Source organism: Pseudorasbora parva, chromosome 16 (assembly GCF_024679245.1).
Source record: "Pseudorasbora parva isolate DD20220531a chromosome 16, ASM2467924v1, whole genome shotgun sequence".
NCBI classification, from domain to species: Eukaryota; Metazoa; Chordata; class Actinopteri; order Cypriniformes; family Gobionidae; genus Pseudorasbora; species Pseudorasbora parva.
In genome coordinates this window covers 36,243,750-36,257,662 of record NC_090187.1, presented here as the reverse complement: position 1 = coordinate 36,257,662, position 13,913 = coordinate 36,243,750, and the positions used below count along the sequence as shown (strand labels likewise).

General features: G+C 37.3%; 1 protein-coding gene across 5 annotated transcripts in view; it reads right to left on the bottom strand.

The window, feature by feature from the left end:
* The window catches only part of hydin (HYDIN axonemal central pair apparatus protein), a 96,799-nt gene that overhangs the window by 62,692 nt on the left and 20,194 nt on the right, over nucleotides 1-13,913 (bottom strand). For all 5 annotated transcript variants that reach the window (XM_067420562.1, XM_067420559.1, XM_067420561.1 and 2 more), the window contains 10 exons: nucleotides 10,894-11,095; nucleotides 10,388-10,568; nucleotides 8,138-8,237; nucleotides 7,693-7,811; nucleotides 5,284-5,507; nucleotides 2,965-3,032; nucleotides 2,621-2,856; nucleotides 924-1,024; nucleotides 706-841; nucleotides 416-580 (listed from right to left, as the gene is read on the bottom strand). In XM_067420562.1, coding sequence (XP_067276663.1) covers nucleotides 416-580; nucleotides 706-841; nucleotides 924-1,024; nucleotides 2,621-2,856; nucleotides 2,965-3,032; nucleotides 5,284-5,507; nucleotides 7,693-7,811; nucleotides 8,138-8,237; nucleotides 10,388-10,568; nucleotides 10,894-11,095 — 1,532 coding nt within the window. The remainder of the gene's footprint in view (nucleotides 1-415; nucleotides 581-705; nucleotides 842-923; nucleotides 1,025-2,620; nucleotides 2,857-2,964; nucleotides 3,033-5,283; nucleotides 5,508-7,692; nucleotides 7,812-8,137; nucleotides 8,238-10,387; nucleotides 10,569-10,893; nucleotides 11,096-13,913) is intronic.

Here is a 13,913-nt window from a genome sequence, read left to right as displayed (position 1 = left end):
CTTAATATACAATCACTGATTAACATCTTTGGTTTTAATGAGAAAATAAATAATCTATACACAGCGGATGTATTTATTTACTAACAAAGAATCTGCATTACAAAATATTGCTGTTATATAGCAGATATAGGATGAAACTATAATTTCTGGACACACGCACTCCTATCGCAGATTTATTTATTCATAGACCTGAGGGAGGGGCAGACCAATCACGGCGCTTGAGGTCTGCATAGAATTGATGCATAGTTACATTTTTGGAGAGGTGTGCGTCAGGGTACGGCGAAGGATATGCCGTATGTAACGCGTCTATGCGTATGGTATGGCGTACCTTCTGTGTGCACTTGGCGCAGAAGTATAAATTTGGCTTTAGGTCACAACATGCACATGCTGTAATGTCATACGTGCATATACTCACCAACGGTGGGTCTTGACGGCCTAGTATAGCAATGTGAGCTGTTTCCTGTAGGCTGCCCACTGTCTTGGCCTGAAGAACTAATGGAATCTGTTCTGTGCTGTACGGTTGGATGACCCCTCGTGCGTGAGGACTGGAATAAAGAAGAACGGGGTCTTCCTCATACGGCTGCAAACAGAAATGTGTGTCATATGCTTGAACATCAAAATACATATTTCTAATGTCCGTTTTTGAACATTGGAAAGGGCTGCAGTAGAAAACACAATGAGTTTTCCTTGATTGCGAGAGATCACCTGAGGCAGAAGTCCATAGCATGCAGGGAGGTCCGTATCATTAATGATCTGAAATGATTGTTCATAGGGATGACCCAGGAAACAGTGCTGGAACTGAAGATCTGGGTTCTTGAGGACCACATTAGGCACAACACATCTACCGGGACATTAAGAGATACGTTTTGTGCATGGAAACCCGCAAGGCTACTTTATTTCCCTCATGAAAGTGTATATATTACCTAGCTTTGATCGGTAGAGCTAAAACCTCCTCTCCAACACCTTGAACATCCAGCACTAAAGCCAGATTGTAGTCTTGCACCGTGTTGGAGCAAAAGGTTAACTGAAAAACACACATATACTACCGTTCAATAGTTTGGAGTCTGTAAAATGTTTTTGAAATAAGTCTCTAACTCTCACCAAGTCTGCATTTATTTGACAAAACCACAGTAAAAACATTGCAAAATATTACAATTTAAATTGTAATATGTAAAACTGTTTTCTATTTGAATATTTAAAATGTAATTTATTTCTGAGATGGCAAAGCTATATTTTCAGCCATTACTCCAGTGCCATGTGGTCCTTCAGAAATTCTTTAAATATTTAAATATAGTTAGTGCTCAATTTATTTGTATTATCAATGTAGAAAACAATTGTGCTAATTAATATTTTTTGGAAACTGTGCTATTTTCCCCAGGATTCTGTGATGAATAAAAAGTTCAGAAAAACGGCATTTATTTGAATAAAATGTGTATGTAATAATGCACATCTTTACCGTCACTTTTGATTAATTTAATGTATCTTTGCTAAATATATTTTAAAAGGTATTCATTTCTTTTGGAAAAATAAAAATAAAATCTTACTGACCCCAAACTTTTGAATGGTACATTCTTCATAAGATTTTCTGTCTCTTTCTTCATTTTATAAAACAAACCCATTTAACTATATCATTGTTTAAATCACTATTATAACAGCTTTGAACAGATTTAACAGCTGCTTGTCTAAATATAGTGCTCATGTAATTCCAAACTGTTTAGATTGCTCTCCTTTCAGTGCTTTAAGTGCTCTGAAACCGCACATATGGGATCACAGACAACTGTCAACGGCTAAATGAAATTGCCTGAGAAGAACGGCAAAGTACTCTCCAGGTGCTTTTCTTGTATTATACTAAAATGTCTGGGAGGCTACCGGCCAGCTGTGTGAAGCATCTGGGAATATTGTCCCATTGTCCCACTAATATGACTAACCACAATCCCCTAATATGTATTCTTGTGCTGAGGCCTCATTAGAGCACAGTGAGCCACACTCTTGTCACAGACAGGGAGAGGCACATTTGCACACTGACAGGAGACACCCACATCCACAGGAACCACAAAGACAGGCGGACACATCCAACAGATTAGCCCTCCAAAGTCCTGACAGCTCCCATTGATGGGAAAAGACCAGCACATGACAGGTACGCAAGGTACCTGGCAAACCAAAGGAGCATGGGCGAGATAATCACAGCCCGAGTGAGAGAGAGAGCGAGAGAGAGAGAGAGAGAGAGAGAGAGAGAGAGAGAGAGAGAGAGAGAGAGAGAGAGAGAGAGAGAGAGAGAGAGGCAGGAGCTACTATTCTCATTTATCACCTTTTCCAATATATTCCACCTCCCGTCTTTCTATTAATAGAATACAACAGTCATTTTTTTTAAAGTCCAAGCTGTCTGAGGTTTAATAGGGATTAAAGGTCTGCTCTGAATGGACGCTTAAGGCTACACTTCTATGCTACACTTTCTCATCTCTTGAGAGACTGTTGATGTTTGTGGTACAGACAGGTCATAGGGAACATCTTGACAGGCCACTTCTGGTTTTGCATAGGGAAATTGATTCAAATCGCTTTGAGGCATTCAGTGAGATAATGCTTTGATGGCTCGGCTTAGAATCAGAAAGAGCAAACATACCTGGATATCTATCTCAGCCATAGCACGAACAGTGCCTGTGCTGGGTGATAAGATAAACTCTCTCGGTCTTCTTTCGGTTTTGTCTCCCAGTCCCCATTCACTTCTGTTTAGCTGAGCAACCTGGTCCGTATTAGTACTGCTCGCCTGTCCTGTACCATCTCCGGGGATCCGCAGTCCAAAGCTCATGGGCACCACTGAGGTGTTGCTCAGGCGACATATCAGTGTTTGTGGAAACCCTTGGGTCAGTGAGAGAAGATTCCTGTTTATAAAACTAATATGCAACACAAGGATTAAACACTAACATCAATCCTGATTGATGAAGTGGAGAGTGTAAGTTCATTTACCAAAGGACACCTCCCCAAAGTTTAGCTCTGGGACACTGAAGTGGAATGTAGGCCCAATTAAGCACCCCCTGCAAGAGATGAAGGGAAACTTTCAACAACAACAAAATAACAACAAGAATGAAGGCCAATGAAAATGATGCGCTACAAGTAATTATACAAAACTAAAAGGCTGTTGAGGTGAAGTCCAGTGGAACGGCGTATGAGCGCCATTGTTTTTAAATGACAAGGCAGAGTGGTAATTTTGGAATGTCTGCATTCAGCACTTTCAATGGTAATCCATCTTAATCAAAGGGGAAGTGGCTTGTGCTGTTTTTTTTTGAAAGATTTCTGCTTTGCTCATTTAATTAAAGTTCAGCCAGTACAGATTCATTTAATCATCCATAAGCTAATGATTAAAACAACGAAGAGTAAAGGAGAGAGAAACATCAATGTTTTTTTGCTAATGGTCATAAGAGGGAGTTGATTAAACGGAAGGATGTACAATATAGGTCAATCTGGCAAAGGATACCTTAACTGCTCTAAAATCAACTCTGTTTAAGCTCAAGCAATACTAGGGTTGCATCCAAATATACTTACTTCTCAAATTTACATACTTTTATATACTGTATAGTATATATAAAGAGCAGTATGTCTGAATTCACAGTATTCCTAAAACTGTAGGCAAAATGTACTCGGAGGACCTACTACTTCAGGGGAGATACTGAAGTGTGTATCCAATGGACATTTTTGTATCCCATGAGGCCACAGAAGAGGATTTGTGAATAGCAGTAAAGTGACACAGGTAGATCACATGACAAAACATAAAATGACCTAAAGGTCGCAAAGTATTACTTATTCAAAAGAAGTCCCTTCTCAGAGAATAATAAAGAATATATGGCTATATACACTTTTTAATGTGTTTTTTACTTTTTTATATTTATACACTTCTTTCATTCTCAAAATGTCTTGGTATGCTGAAGCAGTAAGAGTTCCTTTTACGGATTTCCAGATAGAGAACCATGATTCATAAATCCAGAGAACACATCTTAAGTGCTCTAGAGTCCAGTGGCGGCATGCTTTACACCACTGCATCCGATGCTTTGCATTGCACCTGGTGATGTAAGGCTTGGATGCAGCTGATCGGCCATGGAAACCCATTATTATGAAGCTCTCTACACACTGTTCTTGAGCTAATCTGAAGGCCACGTGAATTTGGAGGTCTGTAGCTATTGACTCTGCAGAAAGTCGGTGGCTTCTGCGCACTGTGCTCCTCAGCATGCGCTAACCCCACTTTGTGATTTTACATGGCCTACCACTTCATGGCTAAGCTGCTGTTGTTCCCGATTGCTTCCACTTTGTTATAATACCACTAACAATTGACCGTGGAATATTATATATATATATATATATATATATATATATATATATATATATATATATATATATATATATATATATATATATATATATATATATATATTTTGTAGTGAGGAAATTTCACGAATGGACTTATTGCACAAGAGGCAACCTATCATGGTACCACGCTTGAATTCACTGAGCGCCTGAGAGCAACTCATTCTTTCACAAATGTTTGTAGAAGCAGTCTGCATGCCTAGGTGCTTGATTTTATACACCTGTGTCCCTGTAAGTGATTTGAACTCCTAAATGTAATCATTTGAGGTGTCCCAATACTTTTGGCAATTTAGTGTCTGTAAAAATAAAACTATATGAATGTAAAAAAAGTTATTAATATAACCTTTTATTAGAATGTTGCCTACCAGGTTGAAATGTGTAGGAATGGCACAGGCAATCTATCATATGTCACACTTGAGTTAATGTTTTAAAACTGCCATTAGTACATAATGGTCAAAAGCAATGGTGACTGGCTGGAAACATGTACTAGTGTTGTGGAAAATTAGTAATTCAAGAGAGGTTCATTTTCTGTAACAGACACCAAGCAAGACATTTGACTTTTTCATGTTTAGATAATATTTCATTTCTGACAGAATTTGATAAGGTGATAAATAGTGTCTAGCATGAAAGAAAACAAGCATGTCTTCTGATAAGAAACTGATTAAAATACCTTAAACAACATACATTCAAATTGTTGTTGTTTTATCAATCATAATATGTACATCAGCTAAACTTAAAACATAATCCTCTTTGTAGTTATTTCATCTAGTTTTTAAATGCAATAGCAAATTATTTTCCTTATGGACAGAAAACGCAGTGCAGAAATTACTTACACAGAGATACAAAGTCAAATTTGACTTTCAGAATAAAAAAATAATTTATTATAGGGTTATTATTATATAATAAAGGTTCATCACTGAGGTTCACCTGAATGTGACAATGACAGGCTCAGGGTTTCCCACCACACTGAAGTGTAACTCTTCAGAGAAGACACCCAGTTTGTCAGAAGAGAAGTGGACCTCCAGTCTTTGGGAGGCTCCAGGTGGGATCATGCCTTCAGAGGGGTTGAAGGAAAAGCAAAGCCCCAGCATTGTACTGGGTTGTACAAGTTTATACAAACCCTTTATCAGTCCCTTGTTGCTCAGAAGCAGCTAAGAATAAAAGAAAACAGACAGAGATAAGGAACACAAAAGAAAGAGGGTATGTAGATTCCATGTTTATGCCAGCACAGACTGAACGTCCAATTGTTTCATTCTTTCACCGGTGGGATCAGTTTACGTTGTTTAATCATACACTTGGATACTACCTCAAAAAGAGGTCCATAGGGACAAATCAGACAAAAAAAAAACAATCCAAAACTTTCAGGACAATTATATTATTGGGATCATGCAAAAGCTCAAATAACAAAAGGAATTGGAAAGCCACAATGTTTGCATAATTCAACATGGAGTGTATTCAAACTGAGCCAAACATTGGTCTATTTCAAGACTCTGTAATAATAAGGGGCTTTTATTATTCAATTAAAACTGCAGTTGAGTCCATGCTACACTTGGCAGATTGTGAGCAACATCCTGATTAAATCTGATGTGAGATCTTGCTTGCTATGGCTTCACAGTAAATCAATTCTTTGAAGGGTTCTTCTGTTACATCAATATTTTCCCCCACCACGACTACATGCTATAGTCTGTGTAATGATTTGGAGGAGGTAGCACTAAGCGATTGTGTCTTTTAGACTGTGCTGAAGGTTAAGAAGGGGACAATAACATTTACTGAAATCATTGCAGCACTTTCTGGCTCTAATATAAAATGTTTAACTTAGGACTGCACAATTAATCGTATTTTAATCGGGATAACGATATCTGTTTTTGTCGAATGATTTCAAATCGTCACGATATTGGCCTGCTCGTTATTTATCCTCAAAACATATATATCTTTTTGTTTGTTTATTTTTGTGTTTTGTTTTTTTGTTTTTTTGGTGTGGGGGGGGGGGGGGGGGGGGGCCTTGAGCCTCCACCAGCAGTTATGCTTGTGCTTGCCAGATGCAAATAACTTAAATCCCCCAGAGAGCTTTTCTCCTTTACAGGATATACTTTTTTCCAGTGTTTTACTTAATCTGTGCAATCTGGCAACTTGCGCACAAGCTCCCTCTGAATGCGGAAGGAGCGCTGATGAGCTGAAAAAACACTTGTGCATTTGTGTAACTAAATCTGCCATGATCAAACCTTCAGCGATGAATTTCAACAAATGCACGAAAGGATCTCCACCTTACTGTTTGCACTAAACGCACCTTCTTTGCAGCCGATGTGACAAATAAATCGGGAAAAGGAACCTAATTTAGAATTATTGGAAATAATATTACGAGTTTCGCCGTGAATCAGTTGAAAATGATATCGCTACTGTTAAGTTCTAAAACATGTGAAAAAATGTGAAAAAAGCTTAACGAGGCTTGATTAATGAACACAGTGTTATTAACTAACCACACGTAGTGAACACCATAATGAAGCATACTATGTACAGAAAAGCAGATGAGCCCTGAATAGGAACGAAAGGCATTTAATTGGCATTTTCCTCCCATAAAGAAAACGCGTAACGTGGCTTAATGTAGGCTACAGTGACACTAAAAGACCAAACTTAGTAAACATTAAATACTAATAAAACATACTACACAAAAAAAATTGGTTTGTGCAGAATTTGATCTTTTAATATCACCAGTAGGCTACATAAGTGACATTAAGCTTTTTCTTTATAACGGTTTTCTATGGGAGGAAAACACAACCTTAAACGCATTGTGTTCATATTCTGGGCTCAACTGTTTTGCTGTACAGTAGCCTATGGTTTATGATTTTTATAGCGTTTGGTCTTTTAATATCACTGTCAGTGCATTAAGCCACATGTTCATGTTAAGCGTTTTAGATCGTCCCTGGCCACAGGAAATGTTTTTATATCATTGTTCTTTGCATTGTTTCTGAATCTGTGGTTTGTCTCATTTGCAAACGAACTGTGTTGCTTTAAAAATCTAATGTGAATACAGATTACAAAGCGTTCAACAAAACCATGTGTTTGTATTGATTTACCATCTTACCATCATAATTGGTTAAATGAAGTTGGTGTGCAACCTACAGGCCTTTTGGGTGAAGTGTAGAATGGTAAACAACATTACCCTTTTTGATCAATAATCGTGATTATGATTTTGAGCAAAATAATCATGATTATCATTTTTACCATTATCGTGCAGCCCGAGGACCCATTCTGCACCTTTAGTGTGTCATGCTTTACTGGATAATAATTATTATAGGATTTAATGGGATGTACAACATTGGCTTTCTACAATTGTACCTTATAGCTTTGTTTGGAGCCGATGACAATGTTTCCCATGTCTAGAAAGTCAAAGTTGAACTGCAGTTTTGGGCCTACACCCTCTCCCTGTATGCAGAGCGGCAACCGAGATTCACGGCCTGTGTAAGTACAGAGCATTCAAATGAGAAAACCAAAACAGCACAGGTTAGCATAATGAAACAGGCTGTTAACTTTCACTAACTACAATATCAACAGTCTGACTTTCTAGGTCACTACTAATCCAAGCAACCAGAATATTGTCAAACCTTACTCAAACATGCAAATAAATGCAAACCTGATCTCCAGGCCAGCAGATGGGCCTACACACCACATGCAAATATACCAACGCATTGTTAGAAAACAATGCAAGCATGGATGAGCAGCATAGCTGTGACAGTAGAAAGTGATTGTTTTAACACAACATCTGTTCTCATGGTGTAAGTACCAGTGATTTCACAGTAAACAGTCTGCTGGTAGATCCTGGCTTGGTGCGGTTTAAAGATGATGTTCACCTCTGCAGTGCTGTTGGGCCAGATTTCTCCCTTCTGTAAACAAAAAAGTCAAAAAAGAGAACAAATAACAAATTGATTTCAACAGATGTTATTTGTTATATAAGTGTAATGCAAAGTCTTTATTACTCCCTTTCAAAAGTTTTTAATTATTTTGCTATTAGGGAAGGCAAGGTAAGTTTTTTATATGGCAAATTTCATATACAAAGGTAATTCAAAGTGCTTTACACAAAAAAAGTAATTAAAAAATTCATAAGAAATAAAAATATATAACCTGAATCACTAAGTTTAGTATGCCCTGCCCAATCTAGAGTGGAAGGAAATGGAGTCATGTTTGCAATTTTACTACGTTGTTATCAGTCAGAGCGGGTTTAAACGGATCTTCCTCCTGCAGGAGGGAAATGTAATTGACAAACGGAATTTTGCTATCAACACGTTTTTTCTTTAAAGTGGATCTAAGCGGATCTATCCGTCAGAGCGGATTTAAACGTTTCTTCCTCCTGCAGGAGCGAAATGTAATTGACAAACGGAATTTTGCTATCAACACGCTTTTTCTTTAAAGTGGATCTAAGCGGATCTATCCGTCAGAGCGGATTTAAACAGATCTTCTTCGCGCCGGAGGGATTGCTAGTTAAAAATATTTGTCAGGTAACTGCATTTAAATATTACCATTGCTGACAAATCTTCCTTGCAGACAAAATCTTCCATTAAAAATATTTTTCAAATAAAAAACAATTTATTCCTGAATAATTAAATATGAATTTTAGCAGCCATTTCTTCAGTTGTCAGTGTCACATGATCCTTCTGAATCATTCTAATATGCTTTTTATTGTCAAAACACTTGTGCTGCTTAATATTTCTGTGGAAACAATCACACCTTTTTCCAGTTTTTTTTTTTGATGAATAGAAAGAACAGCAAATTAACAGTAAAAATGTAAAATTTAGTAAAAATGCTAAAGCCTTTAGTGTCACTTTTGAATAATTTTATGCATCATTGCCTAATAAAAGTATTAATTACTTTTTTTTAAAAAGTCTTAGTGACCCTAACCTTTTGAATGGTAGTGTATATGAAACTAGATAATAAATAACATCAATATCATATTATTTACCAGTAATTCGTGGTTAAGACATTCGTTTTACTATTAAAATTATGGCACAAGTATGAAAAAGAGACCAAAATGTGTTTGTATGCTACAATACTCCCTGAAGCAGTGACAGGTGACAGCCTAACATCAGAGCTGGTAACAAACTTCACAGGTATGATCCCAGCAGGTGATGCATCAATAAACTTGGGAGATACCAAGGTCTCTTATCACCACAGCGTTCTACAGCAAGTCACTTACAATTAGGGAGCTCCAAGGGGGTTGGCCTTCCAACTGCATTGGATAAAAATGTTTGCTAAATCACTAGTGAACAAACAGCATGTTTTGTCACCAAGCAATGCTTGACAGAGTTGACAGAGCAGGTGCGAGCTCTACTTCATGTAAACAGATGCTCACATCCAAGCAGAGGGGATACCGATCTGTTTTGTTTTGCATTATCTGTCTTTTCTTAACTAAGCCTGCATAAACCTGGTTTGAAAAGCTGCATTTAAAAAAAAATATATATATATATATCCATCCTGCATCTTTTGCATAAGACATGTCCTGTACATAAAATGTACATTAGATGAATGACAATGTGAGGTGCAGAGCCTTTAAGAATGAACACAAAACACTGCTGGATGTGTCTTTTGAAGGGTGTGTGATTAGAAATTCTGATTAAACAAAGTGCTAAGCTTGACTTTCTAGACGCATATTGTGTTATAATAGACTGGCACAGCTGCATACATTCTGCATCAACTGCAGACATGCAAAAACTTATAAAGACTCAAATCCAGTAGAATGCAAGTAAAAAAATTAAACTAATTCACAATTAGAACTACCATTTAGTTCATCATATTTAACTCTCACCCACATAACAAACCCTCTTGTCTAATTAGAAACAAGCACGGTATCTTTTAAATTGCTTGGCTGAGTGGAGTGATGTCTTAGTTTGGTTTCCACCATATGTTTAGGCATATGTGTATATGGTACGAGGACATCCTAGGTTTCAGATTTAATTGCTGGTTATGCAATATTGCATCGGGGGTAAACTGAAATCTAAAATGTTAAAGCTTGTCATGTGTCTAGTTGTAAGTAACACACCAGGGGTCTCATGATGATGTCCTGGTCATCCAGAAACAAAATCTGCTGCTGAGTTTGCTCGAGTCCCTCCTGGAGGGTATGGGAAAACAGCGAAAGACAAGCTTGCAAAGAAGGATCCGTGTTTTCTGTCAGAAACTGCTCCATCTCGTTATCCACTTCTTGATGCAGCTCTGAAGAAAGTCTACAAAAGAAGAAAGAGAGAAAGAGAAAAATTAACACAAACAGATTGACACAGGAATATGTGCCTACACATTCATACTGGTAAAAGAATAGGCAATTTAAAAAGTTCTGTCCTTATTCAATACCAATAAAAATTAGTTACACTTGTCTCTCGTTTTGATAAAAACAAACAAAATGTACCTCAGATGCTGTCAACAGAATTTTTATTAAGACGTGAGCATGTCGCCTACTTGAATTTAAAATAAACTCGAAATGTTTGATCTTTCCAAAAGTAGAAAACCTCAAATTATAGCTACAATAAAAACACTTAAAGCTAATAGTCAAACCTTAATTTGTCCCGTTCCTCTTCATTCTCATTTGCAAAGTTCTTCCACTGGTAATGCACAATGGAATCACTCCTGTTCACTATTGCCACTTTCTGGTAGGTAGCCAAAGAGATGTAGGTTTTCTCCACCATCACACAGTTCTTGTCCAATCCTACATTTATATCTGTGGAATTTCCATAGAGGATGATTTGGATGTCTTCTCCTAAAAAAAGTTATATCAAAGTAAAAGGTTGGTATGAAGTATTGTTAACACAAGATGTACCGCATCAACCAAAGAAGAATAAAGATGAGTACTGGTGGGTCATACATACATTAAAAATGTTTTAGAGTTGAATGTTATGAAGTTGAGAGCGAAAATGGATAATGGCATAATATAAGCAAATATCATTGTAGCACACCACATTGTTTAAAATTCAAAATATAAAAACAGGATTTTATTCAGCTTAATGAGGCCTGTAAACGTTTTAAAAATAATGATGGTCATTTAACTGACTGACAGCCCCCAAAAAACAAAGATGCTGTAATAGCAGACAAAGACTAAATTTGATCTATGCATGGAATATTTTAGGTCTACATTAACAATGAAAGCAAACTTTATAATTTATAGAAAAAAACTGATTTTTTTTTTTTTGCTTTTGCTTTGTTATGTAAATGTAGTAGTAAAGTATGGGGCACCAATGGGGCACCAATGACAGTGTTATAGAAATAGAAATGTCCCCATCACTTGCCCAGCAAGCATACACGATTTACAATGAGGCAGTTGCACGACTGGAGCAGTGTGATCTTTTTTAGTCACCACCCTGGTGGCGCTAGACATAAACAAATACATTTCTCCGTTCTTTGTTTTTTACCGTGGTGGAGCTGTTGTGCTGTAATGATTGTGAACCTGAAGGTCCAATAGTTCCCCCAATGAAATGCAATCATGTGACCTCACCAAATCCAATCAGCAGCGAACAAAACACAAGTAAAATTCAAAACAAAAGCTCAGATCTGAAGTGCTGCTGGCTTACATATATTTACCTGAATTTTTTTTTTTTTACTAGTTTGGCTACATTCAAAGCAGGAACTTCATGCTTAGTGAACTATCACAGCCCTGCCTTGTCCATAATCTCAGCACACTTACTCATGCACCCACACAAAGCTAAAAAAAAATTCAAACAAAACATAAAACAGCAATTGTTTTCATTCTAAAATGATATATACCAGGTAAACATTCATCTTGGGCTATAAATCTTCTGCTCTGGATTTATTGTATTGAATTTGGAATATATAATATGATTGTGCTGACAGACAAACACAAAGCTAGGGAGGAGGGGTGCAAATATATGAGACAATTCCATCAAGACCAAGTAAACAAATTGACAGCAAAGAAATCCATCAGAGGTAAACAGATGGATAATGTAGAGAAACAATTTTTAACTGTTACATTTATTGGCTGTTTTAGGCACGCTTCAAAGCCCTAACGTTGTGAATGCATGCCCTCTTCATATATATGCATGAACATTCACATATGTTTTTGTCTGAACGTCTGCAACTGTTGCACACATTCTAGAGAGAATACTTTTATTTTTCTCAGCATGTGTCTCTCTCTGATGAGTTTATTCTGGAGGGACCCTAGATCTTGGACACAAACAAACATGTCACCAGAGGCATTTCAGATTGTTAAGACAATCCCTGCCCTCCTTCATCTCATCCCATCGAGACCTTCATGGTAACAGGTGTACTGAATATAATTAACCCCTCATCTGTTTGTCTTTTTTTTACACTGAGGTCTTCAAAATACACTGCCTATATTTAATGCACAATGATCCAGTACACTGCCTAATGAGGGTGCAATGGATGTTGCAAGACAATAACTTTTGAAAAGTAAAGCATATATGCTTATAAATAAGGACACCAAATTAATACTATAATGGTTATGAACGATAATAGTAATTCTTTGCTTTTACCATCAGTATTGATTGATATTGGATATACAATCACCTAAAGGATTATTAGGGACATTTGTTCAATTTCTCATTAATGCAATGAGAATAATCCGCCAATCACATGGCAGTTGCTTTAATACATTTAGGGGTGTGGTCCTGGTCAATACAATCTCCTAAATTCCAAACTAAATGTCAGAATGTAAAAAGAAAGGTGATTTAAGCAATTTTGAGCGTGGCATGGTTGTTGGTGCCAGACGGGCCGGTCTGAGTATTTCACAATCTGCTCAGTTACTGGGATTTTCACGATCCATCATGCCTTGTTACCACTGTGCAGGCTGGTGGTGGTGGTGTAATGGTGTGGGGAATGTTTTATTGGAACACTTTAGGCCCCTTAGTGCCAACTGGGCATTGTTTAAATGCCACAGCCTACCTGAGCATTGTTTCTGACTATGTCCATCCCTTTATGACCACGATGAGCAATAATATACTCTGATGGCTACTTCCAGCAGATAATACACCATATCACAAACCTTGAATCATTTCAAATTGTTTTCTTGAACATGACGATGAGTTCACTGTACTAAAATGGCCCCCACATTCACCAGATCCCAACCCAATAGAGCAGCGGTTCCCAAACTGGGGTGCGCGCACTGGGGTTTGCACCACCGGGGGTGTGCTAGAGAATGTTTGTAATGGCAGAAAATTGTCTCTTTTTTATTTTTTATTTTACGCATCTAACTTGGATAAAATTCACATGTCAGAGAATTATTGATAAATACAAATTTCACATTACAAGCTGTAGTAAATTATAGTAAATTGTATTTTCATTTCATTTTACAAGTGCGTCTGCGTCAAAGCCCTGCCCATTTTAGGTCGAAAGAAAAGTGTGTTTTTTTTTCACTGAGCACATTCTCTGCAGTCCGAGCGCGATTCACTGCAAGCTCATTCTCACTCAAGTCAATCATTAACACCATCACAGCTTACAGTACCTGTGTTTTATTGAACTAAATACATTACAATCGGCTAAAACTAATACGCAGGTTACTTTTCTGAACAACAGCGCTCTCGAGTCCGACAATGAGCAAATTAAAG